This window comes from Anarhichas minor, unplaced genomic scaffold (assembly GCF_050575085.1).
Source record: "Anarhichas minor isolate MPS153535 unplaced genomic scaffold, ASM5057508v1 ptg000062l, whole genome shotgun sequence".
NCBI classification, from domain to species: domain Eukaryota; kingdom Metazoa; phylum Chordata; class Actinopteri; order Perciformes; family Anarhichadidae; genus Anarhichas; species Anarhichas minor.
In genome coordinates, this window is record NW_027466508.1 from 9,519,091 (window position 1) to 9,541,428 (window position 22,338).

Genomic DNA, 22,338 nt, shown 5'->3' on the forward strand with positions numbered 1-22,338 from the left:
CCTCAAGGACCCTGAACGAGCAAGAAAGATTGTAGCCGACCCCTCTCACCCTGGACACAAACTGTTCGAGTCCCTTCCGTCTGGCAGGAGGCTGCGGTCCATCAGGACCAAGACCTCAGGGCACATGAACAGTTTTTTCCCATCCGCAGTTAGACTCATCGACAAAGCCCGAGACCCCCACTGACTCTGACATCCCCAGGATAATTCCCTACCAGTCACGCCCCTGCACAACCCCTCTAGGTTTCTTACTTAATTACACTCAACACTTACTGTACATCTCACTTGTTTATAGTCCTGTTATCTGTTCGTTTGTGCACTTTATTTTATATTTCACTTTATTTTATATTTTACTGTAAATTTTAATATATTTCTACTTTTTGCACTGTGTTGATTGTTGTTGATTGTTTAATGTTATGCATCACCCGTCATGTCAAATTCCTTGTATGTGCAACATACCTTGGCAATAAATGGTTCTGATTCTGATTCTGATTCTGATAACTAGAAAAGTGCAGTTTGATAGAATGAATTAAAACCACAATTGCCTCCCGTCTAGACTGCAGAGGTGTTTTTCACTGACTTGTCTTACGCAACAGATACGCTCTCATTGTAAACTATGCAGCTGTCGGCACCGGCTCGATGCAGCAAAACTGCAGCTGACTTTGCAACCAAGCTGTCTTTACCTGCCAGGTTAAGAATAGTTAGGAGTCAGTAGTCTATGATGGTATTAAACAGTCAACAAAATCTCGTTTTTTCCAAAAAGTGTGAATCACTTTAAGGTCCATGAGCATACAGTTACAAGTGAGTACAAAACATGTTAGGCTGCAGATTAGCCTTGGACAGACAAACCGACAGACAGATGCACACACATGCACACATATGCAGGACAGGATACATAATCTTTTGGCAGAAATAATAAAAGAAAAGTAGGAGTGCAAAGAAATTTAAATAGTCTCAGATTTAAATTAGCATATACTGGCTTTTCGAGATTAAAGTAATGAATATGATATCTTTCTGACATCTTTGGCCAATTTCGATGATATTAAAACTAATCGCTATTGGGACTAGATAAATTACCTCAGCATTAAAGATTCTTATATAAATTACAACTATTACAAATGGATGTAAAGGGAGGGCATGTTTTTTTTCCTTTTCATACAGTAACACAAGATAATAGATAATGGGTCATAAAGTAGAATTTAAAAAAAAAAAGTACTTGAAGCAGACTTCTCTAAAATGCTTTTGCTTCAGCTGGAGAAAAATCTCATGCATGATTATACTGCAAAGTAGCAGGGGGTTGGGAGGACTGAACAGTATACTGGCATGTTTAAAAAACTTGGGTGAGCTCGCTAAAACGTTTGTCTACTTCCACTATCGAGAGATAGAAAGCAGAGGCAACAAATAACAAGAACAAAGAGGAGAAGGAGGGAAATGTGTTTGTATAAGGACTCAAATGGTTCAATTCAAAGCAAATACACGTTTACATTGTATAGTAAAGTAGATAGTGTACAGTGTTACACATGGACATACAACTCTGACCCTGCTAAATGGCTGTCAGCAGGTGGGTCTGTATATTGTGTTGTTGCGCTGCAAGGTGTGAGACCTCAATAGTCAGAGAGCGCTGAACTCCGATTGGTCTCAGCAGACTCATGATAAGGCTTCAAAGGGAACGATGAGGATAAGGCTTCAAAGCTGAAGTTAGGAGGTCCTAAGGCTTCCACTTCAACATGGTTGATCGAGTTAAGTGAAGATTTAATGCAATAATAAAAAATAAAGGATGTAACCCATCTCACTCATAATCATACGGCATAATATGCACTCATTTCCTTTGTCACAGCTCAGCTGAAGCTTTTCTCTGGAAGGTGTGAAATGTCCTATTGGGTCATTCCATACTCATTTATTTAAAAAGAAACAACACAAGAAATGAATGTTTCATTTACCAAATACCAACATACATGGTTCCGTACAGCTAAATAACAACCGCCACAGGGTCATGAATGAAATAGTGCTGGAGCCCATTGGGCTACATCTTGGGTCTTTTTGCTGCGCCGTTATGAACTGCTCCAACAACAAACTGCTCCAACAACAAACTGAGGCTTTGAAAATAGCCACAAGCTTCTGCTCCATGAAACCACTTATATTTTCATGAATCTCCATTAAATCATCATGTTTTGATTGCCTTCTGAGTAGCATGCCAACAACGGACCGACCAGGGGCGCATATATAGAATGCATATCCCTCACTAGCTGGAGAGTTTCCTGGCTAAAATTCAACAGTACAAAGTGTTTTCAAACTATGCATTTCTTCAGATTGCAATGCAAAGAAATCATGGAGTTTGATTATTTAAATCATAAGATAGTGTCGTATCTTTCATGCGACAGTGCTGTTGAAGTGATGAGGAAGGATGCTCCGTGGACACTGTTCTTGCTGGTATAATAAAGTTTATTACAAACAAGCAACACATGCCATTACGGACGTCTAGATCGCCCGGAGGTCTCAAGTCGAATCTGAAAGTCCTCCCTTTAGGGCTCTCGCTTCATCTTTATATAGGATACATGTTATGTAACATCTGGGCGGAACGTAAGAGAATGTATGTGGCCTCATCATTCCACACATCCACCCTTCTGCCCCTGGTATCCTGCACATCTGGTTTTCATCTAAGACAAATACACTTGGGGTCTTCGCTGTATTGTGCAAGACCTGAAAATATACCACAATAGCAAGTAGTTCCTGTTGCGTTTAATTCCACACTGCACTTTTACATCTAGACCGCAGAGGTCGGACAGAAGTAGTATGTTAGCAAACATCTCTGCTTCCACTGTCAGTGTAAAGGGGCCATGACACTGTGTCACAACCACATGTCAGACTGTCAAACAGCTTCTGAAACTCCCACACCTTTCAGACGTAGGATTGCAGGGGCTTTGCCACTTTCAACAATGCTGAAGAATACCAGAAGCTGTTCTCCGCTCCGCTAAAGTTACCCACCCAAAACTGTGCTCCTTCTCCTTCTCCCCCTCCTTAGTAGGAGAATAAATCTGAGCGTTGTCCTTCTACTAACCGGCACTGTATGTGAAATATAGATATGAAATAATTAAGAGGATAAATATATTTCAACAACTAAAATACCGCCACAAATCTTTGACCCACTTTGTTCATATCTGGACTTTTAACGGTATTAACCTATTCTGTTAACAGCACAACAAAGTAGGAAATAACAACTACAACCAGCTTTTTTTATTTCACAAAATTATTTATTTATTCATTCATTTCACTGATTGTTATACTTTGCATTCAAAATAAAGTCACCCTTAACCTATATTCATTATATTTGTGAACTTTAAATCATTGTTTTATTTGATGGCCTTGCTGCCCTTGCATTTGGCCTTTGTGCCCTCAAAAACTTCACACCAAACACCAAAGGCCAGGTGGCTATGCCCCTAAAATGATGAAATCCCAGGCCTGGTGACAGCACATGAGAGCAAAACGCATAAATCAGATATACACCTTAATATATATGGAAACAGAAAGCTTTACAAAAAAATCCAGTCCAAAAACAGCACCATGGCTGAAGTAAAGAGCTGATTGTAGAGGGTCCATCACTGAAAGACACATACAGTAGTACAACTACTCCATAATCTTCTACTTGGGAGATTTAAAATGCTAAAGAATTTTTCATTTTTCTATTTCATCCCCCATAACAACAAACATATGTTCCAGGGAAAAGTAACAGCTACAGAATATTTCAGGGCAGCTGTGGGAATAGAGGAGGTTCAATACCCATGGAGGGTCTGATGCCAGGCAGTGTGATTCACTCCCAAAAGGATTCATTAGTCTACCTGGCCAAAGGGCAAACTGCATATGGGGCATGCCATCTGGTATGTCCCTTGACCACTCTTGCCACCATTTTTAAAGTAAGGACATCCTCGCCAGAGCTCCGTGCCAAACAAGCCAACAGATCATGAAGTCAAGAGAGGAAAATGTTTTATTCACCCATGCTGAAAATTCATAAAAAGGTGTAGTGATGCAGTAAATGAAATTAATTTCTGCAGAGTGTGGCAGCATCTATTGTTCTCTGAGCTGGTGAGTTTTATTCCAAGTGTGCTTCCCTAAAAGACCTGTTATTATAAAGAGCAACACAGCGTGTACCATTCCAGTAACCCACGATTTGATTGGAATCTGGATTTGTTTTTATCTGCTTCCAGGATATCTTAGACTGCTGCCTGTTAGTGGGGTTTTCACAATACAGAGCCAAGCTCAATAACAGGGAAGCACCATCTTGAATGAATCACATTGATTATCATTGATCCACCAGCAGATTCCAGCTCCGGTCTCATACTGAACTGCCTCTGGAATATTGCCCCCTCTCTGCTCTTATAGTCCGGCTGTCACAGAGACTCATTGCCTTCAAATGAGGGCAGAGGCCTGCAGAAGTCCATACTTGACATTTCAATTCATTCAATTGAGTTTACTTGAGCCAGGTCTCCTATGATATCCATAATTCAGTTTTTCTGTAATTCAGTTTCCCAGTATTTCGCATTGATTATGTTTAAAATCTATCACTTCCTTTACAGATTTACATACATGTACACGGCTATCCATTGCAAACACACAACATATTCCCCACAACAGTCAAACACAGAAAGACAATCAAGTGCTTTCTTTCAACACAATCAAAATGGAGTTTTTATGTCTTTTAAAATCTGTGTCTGATGAATTGTATTGTACAACATTTTATAATTAAATGCACACTTTTTACTTTGTTTGATGCTGGTCTACTGCTTTTGCATCTTCAGCTTCAAAGTGTTTGTTTTCCGTCAGCTGAAATACCCTGAATAACAGGGTGCTTTTGTACGTTACACTAATGACTGATCTAATCTTTGGACATTTGTCTGCAGAATGAGCAGACAAACGAGATGTTGGTGGCTGCAGGCAATCAGGAGACACCCGTAAGCACCGGTGATATTTGGGTTTGGTCAGGTGTAATCCGTCTCCACTTTTTAAACAACCTGATTTGTCAGGTATTCAATTCACTGGATTATCAGACACCAAAATCAAACATTCCTGTCTGGTTATTTATTTTACCCATTAGCAGTCACTGCTTTTTGAGGTTCAACAGATTGTGTTGTGTGTTGAAGCAATAGTACTATCTGTAAACTAAAGGCTATTTCGGTCATTGAAAAGTGGCAAAAATGTGAGTACAATCAATTAACATTAACACAAGATCTATGGTAATAAAGCTCGGTTAAAGGACAACTGGATTTATCTGACCAGGAGAGGAGGAGCAAAGTCTAGAATTTCTCTCAATGACAGTCCCTGAAAGTTTACTTTCTTTGGACTAAATGCTTCAGCCAAGTTTAGCACACTCGACAGTAAAGACTAAAGGGCTGGCTGAGCCTCAGCTCCCTGTGAAAGGTTGACACCACTATCTTTGAGATCTATTGATACAGCTTAGGCCCCACACACATTTGAACCAATGGCTGTCCTTTCTTTATTTGAGCTGCAGCCCATTAAAAGGACCTTTTATCAGCTGACATGACCTAGATTAGAGGGCAAAGGGGAGCAAAATCACACAAACAGAATTAAAGGTTGTTGAATGATGGAGGACTGTACGAGTACTCTATAATGTTATATAAAAAGGAAAAAACACTCTTGACGAAGGTCCGGATGGACCAAAACGTTTTATGATCAATATATTGTGATGCTGAGCAAAATATCTGCTTTTCTCGAGGCTTAAGCGATGCTTTTCATACTTACACCATATAATATGTTCTGTTTAAAGGTCAACTTTTAAAATATGTATAATGGAGGATTATTGCATTCAAATACATTCTGGAAGTATAAGTCAGATTTAATATGCAAAGCAAAAGTAGGCTACCAACTGTTAGATGATTCTCTGGGTACTTGTTTTTACTTTCTATGATATCACCACTTGCAATCCATTCTTCCATTCTATTAAAAAATGCAGTTCAGAAATGAAAGAAATACTGACCATTAGACTGATTTATAAAAAAAGAAAAAAACATAATAAAATGACCGCATATCTGTAACTGTGCTCATTTAGAAATGACTGGAAGAAATCAAAGTTCAAAGTATGGCAATTTGAAAGACTAGACCCTATGTTGTTGTTCTTTCTTTTTTTAAAGAGTTAATATTTGCTAGTTCCAGCTTCACAAATGCAAAGATTGTGTTGCTTTTCTTTTTCATGTATGATTGTAAACTGATTATCGTTGGGTTTTGGACTTTTGGGCATATGAAACAAGCACTTTGATAACTTCACCGTGGGCTCTATTATAACAGGCTTTTCTCATCTACGTTCTGCCAATATATGAAAAAAACAACTACTAGAGGGGAAACTGAAAATAATCGTTAGGTGCAGCCCCGGTATTAATCCCTTCAATCTTAACATATGTAGGACTAATTCTATAGAAGATTTGTTGTATTCTGAATGAAGCCACAATCATTCCTTGTGTGTAATATTCAGTTAAAAATCCTAAACAGGGGACCTTCGCCTGTTAAATCTAGGAACGATTAATAATAATCAATTGTTATGACAAAATAACACACATGAACACATAAACCTTTTTTACAAGCAATATTGCACATGCTGTCTTAGGTGTTATTACTTGTCAACAAAAATCCCAAAATTTGAGGTAAACTCAATTACTGTTAAATCACATCTGTCTGCATGTTGAAGTGGGAAAAATGCATCAAGCTCGATTGATCTCACCGCTGTTCTGCCATCTGGATCTCCTCTTCATCAACCAAATCACCCACTTTCAACTATTTCCACTGGGGCTTGGGACCCAAATTGAATATGTCCAAACAAGATGACACAGATAATTCCCACAATCGCCCCAGCCATATGTTACAACACTTGGAGGCAGCTAAAAGGTTTTCTAACTTTGAAATAACTTCCAGTGTTGAAACCTTGCGTGACAGTAATGGATAGATAAATATATGGTTCGGTGTGGCGTGGAGCATCGAGGTAAAGCTTGAATGAAATCAAGCTCAAGATTAGAATTTTATGGCGCACTTGCCAATCTGATGTCAGCCCTCCTTTTAGTCTGATGAGCAGCCTGTGTGCTTGAAACAGGACAGCAGCAAACTAGGTGTAAATAAACCTGTTGAGGTTAACCTGTTAGGTAAAAGTGTTTTACCGTGTGCATAAATATTGTTACAGAGAGTACACAATTGTGTTGCTTTGTTTGGATTGAAATCCCAGAGGGCAAAAAAATAGTTGTCTTTTCATTTTTTTTGTCTCTATTTTCCTCCAAACATGTTTTTTGCAGAATTTCCCAAAAGATGATAAGTGCTGGAGGCGTTTCATTTTGCACAATGACAGAACTGCGACAGCCAGGTTCTGAACTGAAAGACCAGTTGGGCTAAATGAGAAGCTATTAGTGAGTTAGAAATATGAAAAAGCAATATCTCAAATTGTAGGCGAATGGCCATGAACCTCAAACCATATTTGAAAGATGGGTCAAAAGAAAAGCTTAATGTAAATCACAGGAATACCATGCTATTGACATTCACAATGAGTAGGGAATAGCATTTTTCTCAAATAATAAATGACTGTAGGTTAGTGGCATGGACATCAACATTGCAGGGAATTCAGCAGATTTACTGTACGTATGTGAGTCATAAGTAAGCAAAGTCTTCTGCTGTGCTCATGTCATGTGGGACAGCAGAGATGGAAAATATCAAGCATTCATGTCATCGATCATGCAAAAATGTGACGGTTACAAATGCTCTGCAATGACAACATAACACTATATCTATTTAATTTGGGGTTAATTGCCTAGAACAACACACTTTGGCTATTGTGAGGCATCAATGTTTGTTTGGTTATCGGGCATTTCCGTTAAATCAGAGATTTCAGAAAAGGTTATAATTACGACGTGGATGTTGACATGAATGCTGTTTACATTCAGAAAGTGATAATCACGTTAACTCCAATATGACATGAATGCAGAAGTTACCTTCAAGTTTTGAGTCAATCCCAAAGTTGACACCAACAATGTTGTTAACCAAAATAACATTTTCTGATTGTGAACACGGCTTTTTAAACACAGATCAAATATACCCTGAATACAAAATGCATCCTCAATGCACAATAGTTCAAGACTAAATCACATCCCAAGCAGTGAATATCAAGTTCCAAGTATCCATTAATTGTAGTCAGGCCACTTCAAATACTCTTTGAAATCTGATCTGCTGCTCTCACTTCGTCTGGTTTACAGGTTGGAGCATTCACGTTGAGCTTTTTACAAATGTCCAATCCGACTCCTGCATTCTGACTAATTTCCCCTACATTTCTTATGCAGCTATTATCTGAAACCGATGTGCGTGCTTCCAGGTTGGCTCTTGTGTTAAATGTCAAAGGTAAGCCATCGTAGTGGAGCTCCAGTCATGCATGAATTATATCAAAGCAGACCTTCGTCATGGATAGTGCCTGTGACAAATTTTCCAAACAGAATTTACACCAGTGTTCAGGGTGAGCCCTGTAAGTGAAAATAAGAACATAATAGCATATGAATTTTTAAATCACACCCATGGGAGGAGGCATTACACAGTGCCTCATAAGGTGTTTCTGAATTATAGCAATCTGTGGCTGCTAAAAGCTTATTTTTGCTCTCTTATACTCTTATGTCAAACAAGTTCATAATGATAAGGTAACATGTGCACCATAAGTCATGTCAAACATGTCAAATTCAGGGAAGAAAATGTATATTTTGAGAATACACAACCAGCTTGACTAAAGCATTTGATAAAGGAGTTCAATTCGTGTTTTTTTTGTCCTGACAATTATGTTACCTCTTCCTAAAGTATTTTATTACTAACTAAACATGCTTTTCTGCTATTTAAGTTTCATTTAAGCATGAGGTCAATGAGGTAGAACATACATTTAACAAACACAAAAAGATCTCTGAATCCTATATTAATGAAACTATGGCATCAGTTGAAATTGCCAACTCTGATCTCGCTTCAACTGTCCTTATTCAACAAATAGTCAAAACCAATTAAATATGATTCATAACTCTAATGCTTTTTCTGAAGGACATACATAAGACATGATACTAAACAAAGGCTCTTGGTGCCTTACTCGTTATTGTATCAGTGAAAGGACTGGAGCCTACAAATACCAAGATACAGGAATGTGATATCTATCGACAGACTTAAGATTGTGAGTAACGTAATAAAGTCAGCAGTAACATTATAGCTGTGAACGTAGCAGTGCTGCGTGTGTACAGTTTAGCCTCGAGTCCGTGATTAAATGCTACAACACCTGAACACCCAAGACAAGCCCCCATGTCCTGCTTGCAACCTGCAGGTGAAAGTGAAATGGAAAGGAAGCAATGGTCCAACTCAGGCTAACTTAAGGTGGGCTGACCTTTTAAGGTGGACCAGCTATTGTCATTTTAGTCACAGTCTAGCTTTTAAACATTACCAGATTACCTGCCCCGCTGCCCGCCATATAAATTGACTCACATTATCCAGTATAATGCATTTACTCAATTACAGGGTTTGGCTTGCTTTTAAGCTACTGAAATCAAAGTATTTCTGAACCAACACACTGATGTGTTGGTGGAGTTTTGTTTACTACTAAGTAGACCCAATGCCCCGGGATTCACAATTTCGGTCACGCCAACTGTGCACATTAATGTCCCTTACAAAAGTTCAAAAATATAGCACTCTCTTGTCTTCAAGATGTTTGATACTATTGTACGAGTGTATTTCAGTTCATCACACTGAATATTTGAGGCTATAGACTGAAGAAGAGGAGACATATGGTGAGGTCATTGTGATTCATCATGCTAACTGGTGCGTGACTCAGTCCTAAACACAACAGCTGGTGGTCTGAAGAGCCCGAGGTATAGAGCCCCAGGGTACGAGATGACCAGCCCACTCATTTACCGGCAGCTTACACAGGGGACAAGAATCAGCGGGGTTCTGGGAGCAGGAGACGAAGCTGGCTTCTTTTCAGATTCTACCACCCTCCAGGAGCAAAAGAACGAGGACTCGCCAAGAAGCATCACAATGGCAGATGTTTCATTTGACACATGAAAAGATTCGAGGGCCCAAAAATATGTAAACACTGGACACAGGCTCATTAACCCATCCATTTCAATAAACCCTTTCCAAAATGCTTGGACCTCCTTCCCCACAGGCTTTCGTTTAATGAAATTGGAACTATGGAGGCTGGAGATATTCTCAAGCCTCATCAATATTCTCAGTTCTTAAAACTGGTCCTCTGTTGCCAGTGAGGTTACATGAGCTTGTCACATTTGTCACGACAGCGAGGCCCCCTGGAGAAGCACTATGTGGCCCCATTCAAGTCAGTGGTGTGAGCCTAGATATCTTTCACTGCAAGACTGCTTTACGCTCTCATCAGCTGCAAGGATGGGTGATTTCAATGAACCGTTGGTTCACCCCTGCTGTTCTTCTTTAGTTCCAGATGAATTCTACTGCCGTTCTGAAGAACTTTGCTAGTCCTACTTCCAAAAAACTTCATTACAAGCCAATTTCATACAAAAAAAAAAATACAATATGTGGTTCTATTATACATGCAAAATGCATCCAGTTATGCAAGCTATTAATAAAAGGCACTGTTGTAAAAACGGTGCAAAAGAAAAATAACTATTTTTATTATCTCAATTGCAAAACCTCTTTCACCTTCTTCTCCCTCAAAGTGCTGTTAATTATTTTATGCACATTTTAGAATTTTTTTGCAGGGATCAATCATCATAAAAAACATTAACATCAGTATAATTTTTTCTCCCACAGATCACTGAGTATAAAAGCAACAGTGTGCATGAACTGGAGTAATAAGGTAATGAGGCAACACAGGTTAAAGGAACAAAGGGCACATGCGGGTGTCATTATACCCCCCAGGGCATTTCACTGCAAAGTCTATTATTTAACGTTATAATTAGAGCCCAGAAATGTGTCCCGGGGTTAAGATCAGCCCTCTACATTTTTGCATTAAGATAAAAATAATAACGATCCCCAATTAGTCTCTCCACCTCAAAGCCGCAAACGAGATCACACTTAACTGGGTCATGAACTCTTGTAAATCGGTATGAATTTACCAATTTATAACGAAGACAACATGCTTTCCTTGCATGTCTTGTCCTGGCTAACAACTACCGCTCTTTGAAAACACAATTTATAACAAATCTGAAGACTTTTAGGAGTGTTGCAAGCTCGGCACTGTGGTTGCTATTGTCTTGTTACTCGCGGAGGCAGTATCATCTATTCACTTGAGAGATGCAGTCATGCAGTTGGAACTCTCTTGTTACGCCCACTGCAACGCTGCTGTCATGAATTCATTGAACTCGAATTCCAGTTTACTGATTGCACCATTTAGGTAAACACTGTACCGTGCTGCCACAGAATATTAAGTTGAAATGTTTTCCCTGTTGTCCCATTTGCAAATGTTGATCAAGTGCATATGACTCATAAAGCATATGCTCATTTATTAGAAATGAGAGAAGCGGGAGTAACACACGGCTTCACGGATGCAGATCACTGAGAGTGCAAAGTCCTTGTTTACTTTATCACTGAATCTCCTGAACTAAACCCTCACTGAGCCTCCACTATTGCAGGGCAAAGGACAGCACAAAAGCAGCACCCACACAGCATCAGAGCCAAGCATGTCTTAATCTCAGCGAGTATGTTACACGCACACTGTATTCCAGTTATATTATAGCCTGGTCAGGCCATACTGTGTACATAACTGTCCAATTTGTATTTCCAATATACACATAATAAATAATCAACACCAGCTTCAGCAAATACATTCAACTCAATGTGTAACTAGGCTTCTATTAATCCTGGGTTACCACCAGAGACGGCACGTAGTAACCAGATATCTAGAAGAAGGAAACAGAACTCTCCACCCAGCCGTAAGTTGATTTCGGTATCTAGGTAGGGTGCTGCCCAGATTGGAGAGAATGTGCCACTGCCTTATACTTCGGGTCATGGAGTACAAGGCAATGTCAAAGAATTTTCTTTGCTCTAGGGAACAAAATGAATTGATTTTTTCTGGAAGAAAGAAAAAGAACTGTTGCTGCAGTGAAACTGCAGACCGGGACCGCAATCAATTGAGGGTATATCTACTTATTCAAGAAAGTTTATTTAGTGTTAAAGGATAAGTCTGGTGACATACCAGTGAATCTTTTTTAACAAAAAAATCCCAACTAACAATGAATTGATGCCACTTACAGGTATAGACTGTGAAGCCCACGTCTGGCATAACTTATTCATCAGTGCATAGAGCTCCATTTTTGTCCACAAACCTTCAAAATGAGCCACATTTTTGCACTGTATGACATTTAACACAGGCATTGAATAGTTTAATTGTCCTGAAAATGTAAAGACTCCACCGGGCAACAAATCCGCCACTAAAAATCGTCCCCAATAAATACAATATCTACTTCTATTTGAGTAGAGTGTGAGTAGACAGTGTCCAGCTTTTTTAGGGAAATAACTAAACATTTTCAAAATGAAAGTATATATTTATGAGCTGTTTTTGAGGATTTATGTTTTCAGTAGGATTGAATGGGCTTGTAGCTTAAAGCCACATGCATGCTGGTGAATTCAGTATAAGTATTGACAGAATATTACCAGCCTTATTCTTTACTACACCCCCACACGACCTTACATGAAGGTATCCAATATTCAATGTTTTGCTTCAACAACTCAGTGACAAAAGTATAACTATATTTAGAGTCCTGAATGATGTTCACAGGTCTTAAAGTTAGCCATTGAAGCGCTGCTGTGGCATTCTTTGTACTAAAACAATATCTGCATGTTGGAGCAACTGCTCTTTTTGATTTTGCTACATCAAAAGCCCCCCACAACGAAGGCCTTTCAGGTCTAGAAACTGTCTATGTTTTTTCTCAACAACAACAGTGTCATTGTCAAGTTTTAACGCCAATGCCACCACTGTTGTCTGAATCTGTTGACAGCGTCTGATGTTTCCATGACAATTTTGGCACGTTATGTTTATCTGTCCTTAATGCTTGTTTACTTCCAAGTCTCTGCGGGGCAGCTTATTTAGCAAATTTCCTCAGCCATGTGTACTTGTCTGTGTCTGAAAAACAAAAACAAAAAGTCCCCAGTGTGAAATGTATTTGCATCCTTGACACCTTGATATGACATACCCGTGTGGGTTTTCCCAAAAGCATTGTGTGGCGCTCATCTCTCTGAGCCTTATCATTGGTGTCAAGCTTGGGACTTCTATATTCAGACTATACCCTCCAGAGGCAAAACGTCTCTGTGGGTAAAAAGAAAGACCACAGCAAGAAACACAACAGAACTCCTTGGTTCTCCAACACACACACGCTATAATAAATGATGGTAGGAAAACCACAAACACCCTCTTAGAGAGTGATCAGCGCTGTCTGTGTAGTAAACAGTATGCTTTATATGGCTCCAGGTCAATCCTAAGGGTCTCCCCTACTCAGACATTAATAGGAAGACCACGATGTAATCATTCCTGCACCACACTCACCCACTGACAGAGGAATCCGAGGGGAATCACTTTTCCCAGTGGAGGTATACCACATGTGACTTTCCCTTCTGTTACCTCCCGAGGCAGTTTTTCTTTCACCAATGTATTAACGAAAGAAGCAAAGTTGAATGTTTCCTCTCTTTTTGTAGAAACAAGTATGAAAGGCAGCACGTAGCGATACTTCTGAGCAACACAAACAGCGAGCCAGATCACTAATCCCTCAAGTTCACATGGATTACATCCTACCTGACTCCCTCCTTGTATCCCACACAGAGTTACCTCTCAAGTCATGAGTTCAACACATGGCTGCTCAAGGATGCTCTCCATGCCTATATGCTCTCTTCTACCGAGTAGATTTGCTCTTCATACTTATTTTCTGTGCTCTCACTTCTAATCCCTATAAACATACAATCACATCCATCCATAGACTTTTTGCTGTTATTTTCTAGTTCCTCTTAAGGCTTGAGAGTGTTGAGATCCTTAATCCCACCCTCCATTACTGATTTAGGCCAGCGGTTGATTGAAAACTGGGGGGGGGGGGGGGGGGGGGTGAAAGCTATAGCATTCTCCTACACTAGCCAGAGGCTTTTCACACTACTCAAAAAACACCATAAATGGTGCTGAGGAAGGCTGCCAGGAAGCTTGCAGGCCATATGCATTTCATACATGAATGACTGCAGACGGCTGACACATTCTTCAGGTGACGACAACTGTCAAATATTCTCAATCGCCAGAGCCGACAAAAGGTGCAAAAGCACAGCTGGATGACATACATTGAAACTCATTTGGATGTTCAATGCATACAACTGCTAAACTGCTACGCACACACACACACACACACACAGAAATATACACACACACACAAACACACACAGCCTAATCTCCCTCACATCTCATTAACTGTTTTCTCTGAAGATCTATACAGGCTGGCAAGAGACTTATTTCCAATTTGGCAGAGCCAAGAGCATCTTAATGGGCTTTGGAAAATATGCCCTACAGAATATTTATATGGATGTTTGCTAGGCAAGGGCTTTTAGAGTGGTATTCCCACACTTTCACTAAAGGTCTCATGTCACGCCATTATTTTGTGATTAAGCATCTGGCAGTGAACACATCTACAATCACCCCCAAATTTATTTCACATACCTGCCCGGCATGTAGAGTAATTCAAAATAGTTCAGTGCAACAAATTCTGTCATTTTAAAAATCCTCAGCGAAATGGTGAGACAGATCGTTTGTAATTTCTGTACAGTTTATTGCTAAAAAGCTTCAAACCTGATTCTTGCAATGGAATCTTAAGGGAACTTGGAATAAATAAACTGTACTTACAGCTTTGATTATGAATAAATTGTGTCATCTTCTTGAATCATTTGCAATTTCAACCAATTAAATCTAAAGACCCTCAAACATTTATCTAATATGGAACAACAAGGGCTTAAACCTGCTTTAAAAATACATATGAATACAAGATTCTGTTGTTTTGAAGTTCTGAAAATGTGTATCTAAGTCAGCCTCTTGAGAATCTTAAATTCAGATGTTAATCAGTATTGTAAGATGGTTTATTTTAAGAGCTAAAGTGATCTCTGTCGAGAAAGCTCAAATGTTGACAATATTAACTGTTACAGAAGGTTCACGAGGGTCCTTCGTTTCAGTACAAACAGCAAAGATTTCTGATACCTGGGTTGCGTTTAAGGGAATTGGGGGACTGCATGCGTCTGACAACCTGCAAAGCACAGATCACAGTCATAAGCAGAGAGATGTTGCAGCTTCAGGAATCCACAGGAGGACAAATGATGCCGGATTGTGTAGCAGGTAATAACTATTCTGTTAACGAGGGATCAAATAATATTCTTGAAAGTTGCTACCCATGAACCCCAAAGGTAATTGTTATTCTTGAGAAAAGAAATATAAGAGTCAGGCACTGCATTAATAGGAACAGCAGCACTTCAAGTGATTTTGTTTCAAAGACGAAGCAAAGAGCCGAGTCCACCCATGAGATTCCGAGCCGCTCTGTGTAACTAGATGTTGATATTAACAGCAAAGCCTCGGAGCAAGAGCTCCCTGGCAGGGTCTGACTGAGGCATTTCGGGAGCCGTTGTGTTTGTGAACAAAGGGCTGACAATCAAGCAGCATTGTGTGCATGACACTATAACTAACGGCTGACACATGCACACAGGGGTGATCTTCACAGGCAAGCTGTATTGTTGGCTGACTGCTGTGTAAAACACCAGGCAGGCGAATGTACGCTGACAACGTGGACACGAGAGAGGAGGAATCATAAGCTTGACCTGGTTGAATGAAGCTGTCCACCAGGCAGTTATAGGCATTTTTCAGCAGCGTGCTGGCACTCTTCCGAGACACATCAACGTTATAAAAACTATTTTAAAACCAGTACGATTTGTCTAACTGGCCTCTACCTCCCATCACTCCCGCACTGTAAGCCATCTGAGGCTCTCAAGAGTCCTTAGGCAAAAAAGAGAAAGTAGCACTCTTTAATCAATGAAGTGAACCTCTAACCGTATGTCTGCATCGGTGTCAAACAGTCATTTCAGTCCCAGAATATAACGATGTATGATGTCAATTTGCCAAGCCCAGCTGTGAGTATGACAGATGTGTTATACTGCTGAACGTGCATTACATCTCTTCATGGTAAAACCACATACGTAATTCTGACTGTGTCGCAGGAAGCGGGAGACTGTACACTGAATGTTTCTGCTTTCTATCCTACATTTGTAGTTTTCAGGGGTTATTACTCGGTCACTCTGTCAGTGAAAAAAAGACGACATACTGGGCAGTTACACATTGAATGGAATGTATTGGCAGAATATCTGCCAAGATGATACAAAACGATAGTTTGGAGCAGGAAAATGCCAATCAAGAACTGATAGTGTTGCGTTATATAATCGAGATGCTGGCGTCCTGGTGCGATCCTTGAAACATCAATTTGGGGTTTCTGCTCTGATAGTTAACCAGGATCTTTATGTTCTGGATAAGTTTTATGACTCTGACTGGAGCCCATGGGAACAATTCAAACACTGCTGTAAAATGTCAATAATGGATGGCCTTTAGAATTAGATAGTAGCTGTGTAAATGGTCTTATTCTGACCAAAATGCAAAGAAAGAAACCATCAAAGTCCCACACACAAACGCACGTAATTAAAAAAGGTATACTTTTTATATTTAGAATAATTGTCCAATTTATTTAATTCAAGTTGTTTAAGATTTATTATGAACAAAAATTTAAAATGTGTTCAATTATTAGCCTATTGTATTTAAATATGCAGAAACTAACATCTGTGGAAACATCTGTGTGTGTCACCTCTTAAATAATGTAGCTCAGCTTGTCAGTGGCTGTCAAAATAATTAGCTTATGCAAATGGAGGCTTACAACCTGAGGTAGCCACTTCTCCAGAAGTATTAAACCTGTGTGTTTAGCATCTAGAGGCAAAGTAGCATGACATGGCAAATGATGGAGGGATGAGCGCTAACGCTGCACATGCAGCTTTCCACACGTTTGTATTAGCATAGCTAATTAGGCATAATTGAGTGCTTTCTACTATCCCATCTCCTGAGGCTTATATCTTACGCCTGTTGTATTTATGCAAAGGTTATTTGGAGACAACAAAATCAAATTACACACGGTGCACAGGCTGTAGATGAATTGCAATTAGGATTTGATCACAGCTCCAAACACATAGTGATCCTATAACGTGGCCACAGACCTCTGTCGTCGACTTTGACTTGCTGAGGTTCCAAGTAGAGGACAAGTGTTATATGACATAGAAAAATAAAAACAACTCTACATAATCTAATAACAGTATGTCCAGGTATTTCCAAATAATTCATGAAACATTATCTGACACGTTCGATCACAAACCGTGACAAAAAGGAAATGGGGGTAACATCAGTAGCCACTACGTCTGTCTAGCTTGCGGTGCTTTGTCATATCAGAAACAAATAATTGAATACAAATAATAACGCAGCAGCATTGTTTCAGTTGATGTAAGTTTTGAACACTTGCATGATATCATGCAAAACAAATCTGGACATTAATTATTTCAACCACAGTGTGTTTTGCCTTCATATTTGAGCCAGAGGGAGACAGCTGAAAATGTCTCCCTCTGAGTTGATGCTGAATATTTGTTGCAGAATAAATGTGGGAACAAAGTTTTCCTTTTTGCTTTTGCATATTTCACCACTGCTCTAGATGCAGATTATATCAATGCTGCATTCTATCAAGTGATTACTTAGTACATTTTGAAAAAGGTCTGACTAGTCAATAAGGGCACGATCTGGAAAATTTGCCACATGGACTTCTAATTCTTAGATTAAATACAGAAGATGTATTCGTACACAGACTAACACACAAACGTCCAACCAGTAACAAAAGTATCAAATTCACATCCAGCCAAAACCCTGTTAAAGTGAAATAAGGCTATGATCATTACTGCCTGACACTGCCAATTACCGATACGGTATCTCTATTTTGTCTCTACGAGGCAAAAGAGGGATTAACTTCAGGCCTCTCTGCTTCCCGTCTTCCCTCTCATGAAGCTGACTATGTTTACTGACTAATCTACTTTCCTGCTTTGACCATAAATGTGATTACCACCACACAAGAGATAATAAAACCCCATATCTCTGCTGTACCAAAGCACAAGAATTAAAACCTAAGCTGTAGCCTTGAGGAATATCGAAAAGAAGAAAAAAAAGGAACCCTCAGCAAAAAGGAATATTTCGTGCTGAGCGCATAGAGCCCCCTACTGGTAAACTGCATTCACTATTTGGCAAAGTACAACACAACAAGAGCTCCATGATCTTCTGTTGAATGCCAGCAACAGGTATGCAGCTACTTTGAAAATATATCTTCTCGTGTTCCACTGTCGCAATGTCAATCTTTCACTGTCTCCATCTAAGAAGCTGTATTGGTGAATGATCTCTAATCTGGGGACTGCAAGTAAATCCCGTACTGACGGCTCACATGCAAGTCTTGAAGTCAACTCATTGGGGTGATTAAGTTTATGTGCTTTTACCAATTTCAATGTACTTCAACTCTACAGCAATGGATAGATGGACACTTGATGTGCAACATGACAGGTGGATCATTTTGGCTGTAGATTTTAAATACAGTGTTTGGTGTCGACTTAATGCAAGATAATGAATGAAATGCAGTGATTCCTCATCAAGCAACTGTGGACATGGAGAGGATCATACTGAACTTTAAATAGGAAGAACAGATATTGTTCCACTCTACTGCAATGACATGCTCGCAATAAGTCCAACAAACATACCGGCTGCATCTACATTACATTCAGACAAATCCTTTGGCAATGTCTATCATGAAACGTGGCATGTTGCCAAAACAGACTGGTACTTTTGACTCCATTTGGAGCTTCTGATTTAAAAAAAAAAAGGGGGGGGGGGGGGGGGGGTGGACCACGGTACCGGGCGACTTAAATGCTCAGAGGTTTGAGGGAGATCACATAGTTCAGGTTGTGTGTGTGTGTGGCGATCATCATCATAAATGTTCCATTCGAAGGGGAAACAAGACACGGCACGTGGCGAACGGGGGCGACCGGTGCTTGATTAGTCGATTTCGCCTACCTGATATTTCCTGATGAGGCACATTGACGAGGCTGAATCCTTTAGCGTTATAAGCCTGCCTTGCCTCGCTACAGCTCCGCGCTTTGCTTTCAGCGGCAGATGACAGGGACAGCACCGACAGAGTGCATAAGGCGACTTGCAGTCTCCACATCGCATACATCAGTGAAATCCTTGATAATGTTTTGCAGGGAAATACGAGCTCCGTCAGATAAAAAAAAGCACACACACTGATTGTCAAAAGAAAATAAGCTGTTTGAGGGATTCCTCCAGTGAGCAGGATGTCAGATGTCCATTCAAACAAAAAATGTAAAAAAAAAAATAAAAAATCACTCCTCACTTTAGATACTGGTACGTCCACCTCATTGCAAAAAGCTGCGTCTCTTCCACCGCGATAGAAGAAAAAAGACCCCGGCGAGCCCGACTGCTCCCGGCTTGGACAGATCCGTCTGAAGACAGTTGCTACCTGGTGCTGCTCTCTGTGCATACAACTTCTCCCGCAGACACAGCAGCAGCCCTGTGTTCGTGTCAGTGGGAGGAAAGCGAAATGCAACGGAGACGCACGCTGCACGGCGAGCAGAGCGCACAAGGGCAGGGCAAAACATGGAGTGGAGTGGCTGCGGCTTCAGCTGGTTCGCATCCAGGGGCGCGTACTGTCCCCTGCCTTAGCGCATCCTCCTTGGTAATGCGCACCAGAACACATTACTGTGGAGACACGTGTTGGTGGAGGCGCGGGGACCTGGAGGTAGTGTTAGCGGAGTAGATGTACACATCGCCCTGGTTCTTTTATTGTCTTTTATTTGTGAGTACAAACTCAGAACGCAGGCTGATTTGATGATGATAATAACATATGGAAGTAATATGATATAGGCTATCAAATTGACCTCGAACAAACACAGACATAGATAACGTGATCCACTTAGGTGCTGTTTCATCTCTAACAAGTATGTGCAACTTTTCCCATTTTTATTTTTTTTAACTCAATTTCATCATTTTTAGGTCAGATCCTGACAGTTAGACAGTGTATACATTTTTATGAAATGACCACACATCGTTGACATATTCTCATGTCCAAAAATCACAATGCTTTCAATGGGGCAGAGGCGTTTGCTAGTTTTATTTCTATAAAGACAATTTTACCTAATTTAACTTTACCGGCCACAAATAAGGCATTACCTAGCAGCACAGAACCGGCTCGTCACACTATAACATTAATGATTAAAAACATGTTTTCTTCAACAAAGAGAAAACTTTGTTTGAAGAAGGAGAAAAAGTTGTCTTGTTATGATGAAGACAATCTAATAAGAACAGTGTCTCGTTATAACTTCATTCTCTCTTGAGTATAAAAGTAGAGTGCATCTCATAATACCTCGTAACACTCCTGCGGTGTGTTTTTGTGGAATTGGGAGCTACAGCTTGCTTGTTAAAATCAGCTCTAATATCCACTGCAAAAGTGCAATTCGCCTTGATTCTGGGTTGTGAAATGTATTTCTGTTGAAAGACAGAGCTGCCCTGATGAAGAAGAGTGATTCTTAGTATCTCATTTTAAATATTTTCAGATTTAATTTAGATTTAGAAGACACAAGAGATGCTGAGACAGAAAGAGGGGGGTGATGTGCAGCAAGAGGTGCCCTGAGGTCTTAAAACCCTTGACCACCTGAGCATCCTATCTCACTATGACTACGAAATATATGGCATTATAAATACTTCCGTCTTCAGTCAGAGATAGTTTAAACAATTTCGTGGTTGTGGGTAGTTTAGGTACCTTGTACATGACTTGTCAGAAGCAAGTGTATTATTCAAGTAATATAGGTTCAGATCCCTATTGTTCCTTCACCCACACTGTTAATGAGTCCTTTGTTCTTCAAACATTTACAAAAATAAATCACAATTGTAGCTCAGCTCAATGTCAATATCTTTACAAATCCAGAGTAAGCCCTCTGCTCACAAAGAAACCATTGTTAGATTTACGCTACACTGGTGTACGTACCATTGACCTTCAATCCGCTGAAACCACCATGCACTCAGTCCCAAAAAAAGCCTTTGGTGACATTGATGTGTCAGTTTGTGGTCTGGTTAGATATTTTAAATGATAACATGATGCCACATTACTAGAATAAAGGCTGTCTGTGAAAAGTTGCAGACCAAGGTTGAACAATGGTGAAGTCTGATCTCAGTCTGCAGTAGCCGGCCAGGAGATCGCACCAAAACAGGAAACGTGTGAATTTGCCAGTTGTACTGTACAGACTTCAAGTAAAGTGAATGGGAGACAAAGCAAATACTCACAGGACAGAGGTGTAATATGACTGTACCTTTACCGGACATTACTAGTCAGTTCAGTTGCAGGGAAGTCGGCCGCAGGAGTGAACAGCCTTGAATTACCCAGCACAGGTACATTGATAGATGGGTCTGCACCTCGGATGTTGTTAAAGCGCCAGACTGACTCAATGGGCATGAGCACAACATAGGTCTAATGCTACGTAATCATTTTGGGAAGGCTTTGTGGAAAATGAGAAACGTGAAACCGATTAACTACTTGAAAACTTGAGAATATAAATTCATACTTGTTTTAGATGACACTTGTACTCCTTATTTTAGTGAGTAAGGTTTGTTTTGCATTTAATATTGAGTGATTTACAGTTTATATCATAATATTGTACTGTATTAGTTACCTGCTTATGTATTATTCTTGTGCTAGCTTTGAGGTGGACTTCTGATGAAGAGTGACTGCTGCTTTTGCCTTGTGTCTGCTAGAGAAGAGCAGACAGCTGCAGCTCCACAACCTCCTGGCCAACTTTGATTTCTCTTTGCAACCAGAATACCCACATCCACATTTTCTCTACGTAGAGTTGAAGACTCCCCACATTTAAGAGTAGGCTTAAGACTTTCCTTTTTAATAACGCTTATAGTTAGGGCTGGCTCAGGTTTGCCTTGGACCAGACTAGATATGCTGCTATAGGCCTAGACTGCCGGGGGACTTAGAATACACTGAGCTCTTTGAGCGAGACACTTAACCCCAAAATTGCTCCTGTAGCCCTGTCCATCAGTGTGTGAATAGGTGAATGATGGCACATTGTGTGCAAGCGCTTTGAGTGGTCGGAAAGACTAGAAAAGCGCTATACAAGTACAGGCCATTTACCATTACCATTAACGTACATTTCTGAATTTATTTTATCCCCGTAGTCTTTGTGCTTTCTCGCCACACAGGTCTCCATGGATCCTGG

At 40.1% G+C, this 22,338-nt stretch overlaps 1 protein-coding gene across 1 annotated transcript in view; it reads right to left on the reverse strand.

Moving 5' to 3' along the window:
• The window catches only part of LOC142933764 (glypican-6-like), a 122,777-nt gene extending 102,971 nt beyond the window's left edge, over nt 1–19,806 (reverse strand). The window contains exon 1 of the mRNA XM_076077981.1: nt 19,118–19,806. Coding sequence (XP_075934096.1) covers nt 19,118–19,601 — 484 coding nt within the window. The 5' untranslated portion in view covers nt 19,602–19,806. The remainder of the gene's footprint in view (nt 1–19,117) is intronic.
• Nucleotides 19,807–22,338: the final 2,532 nt, after the last annotated feature.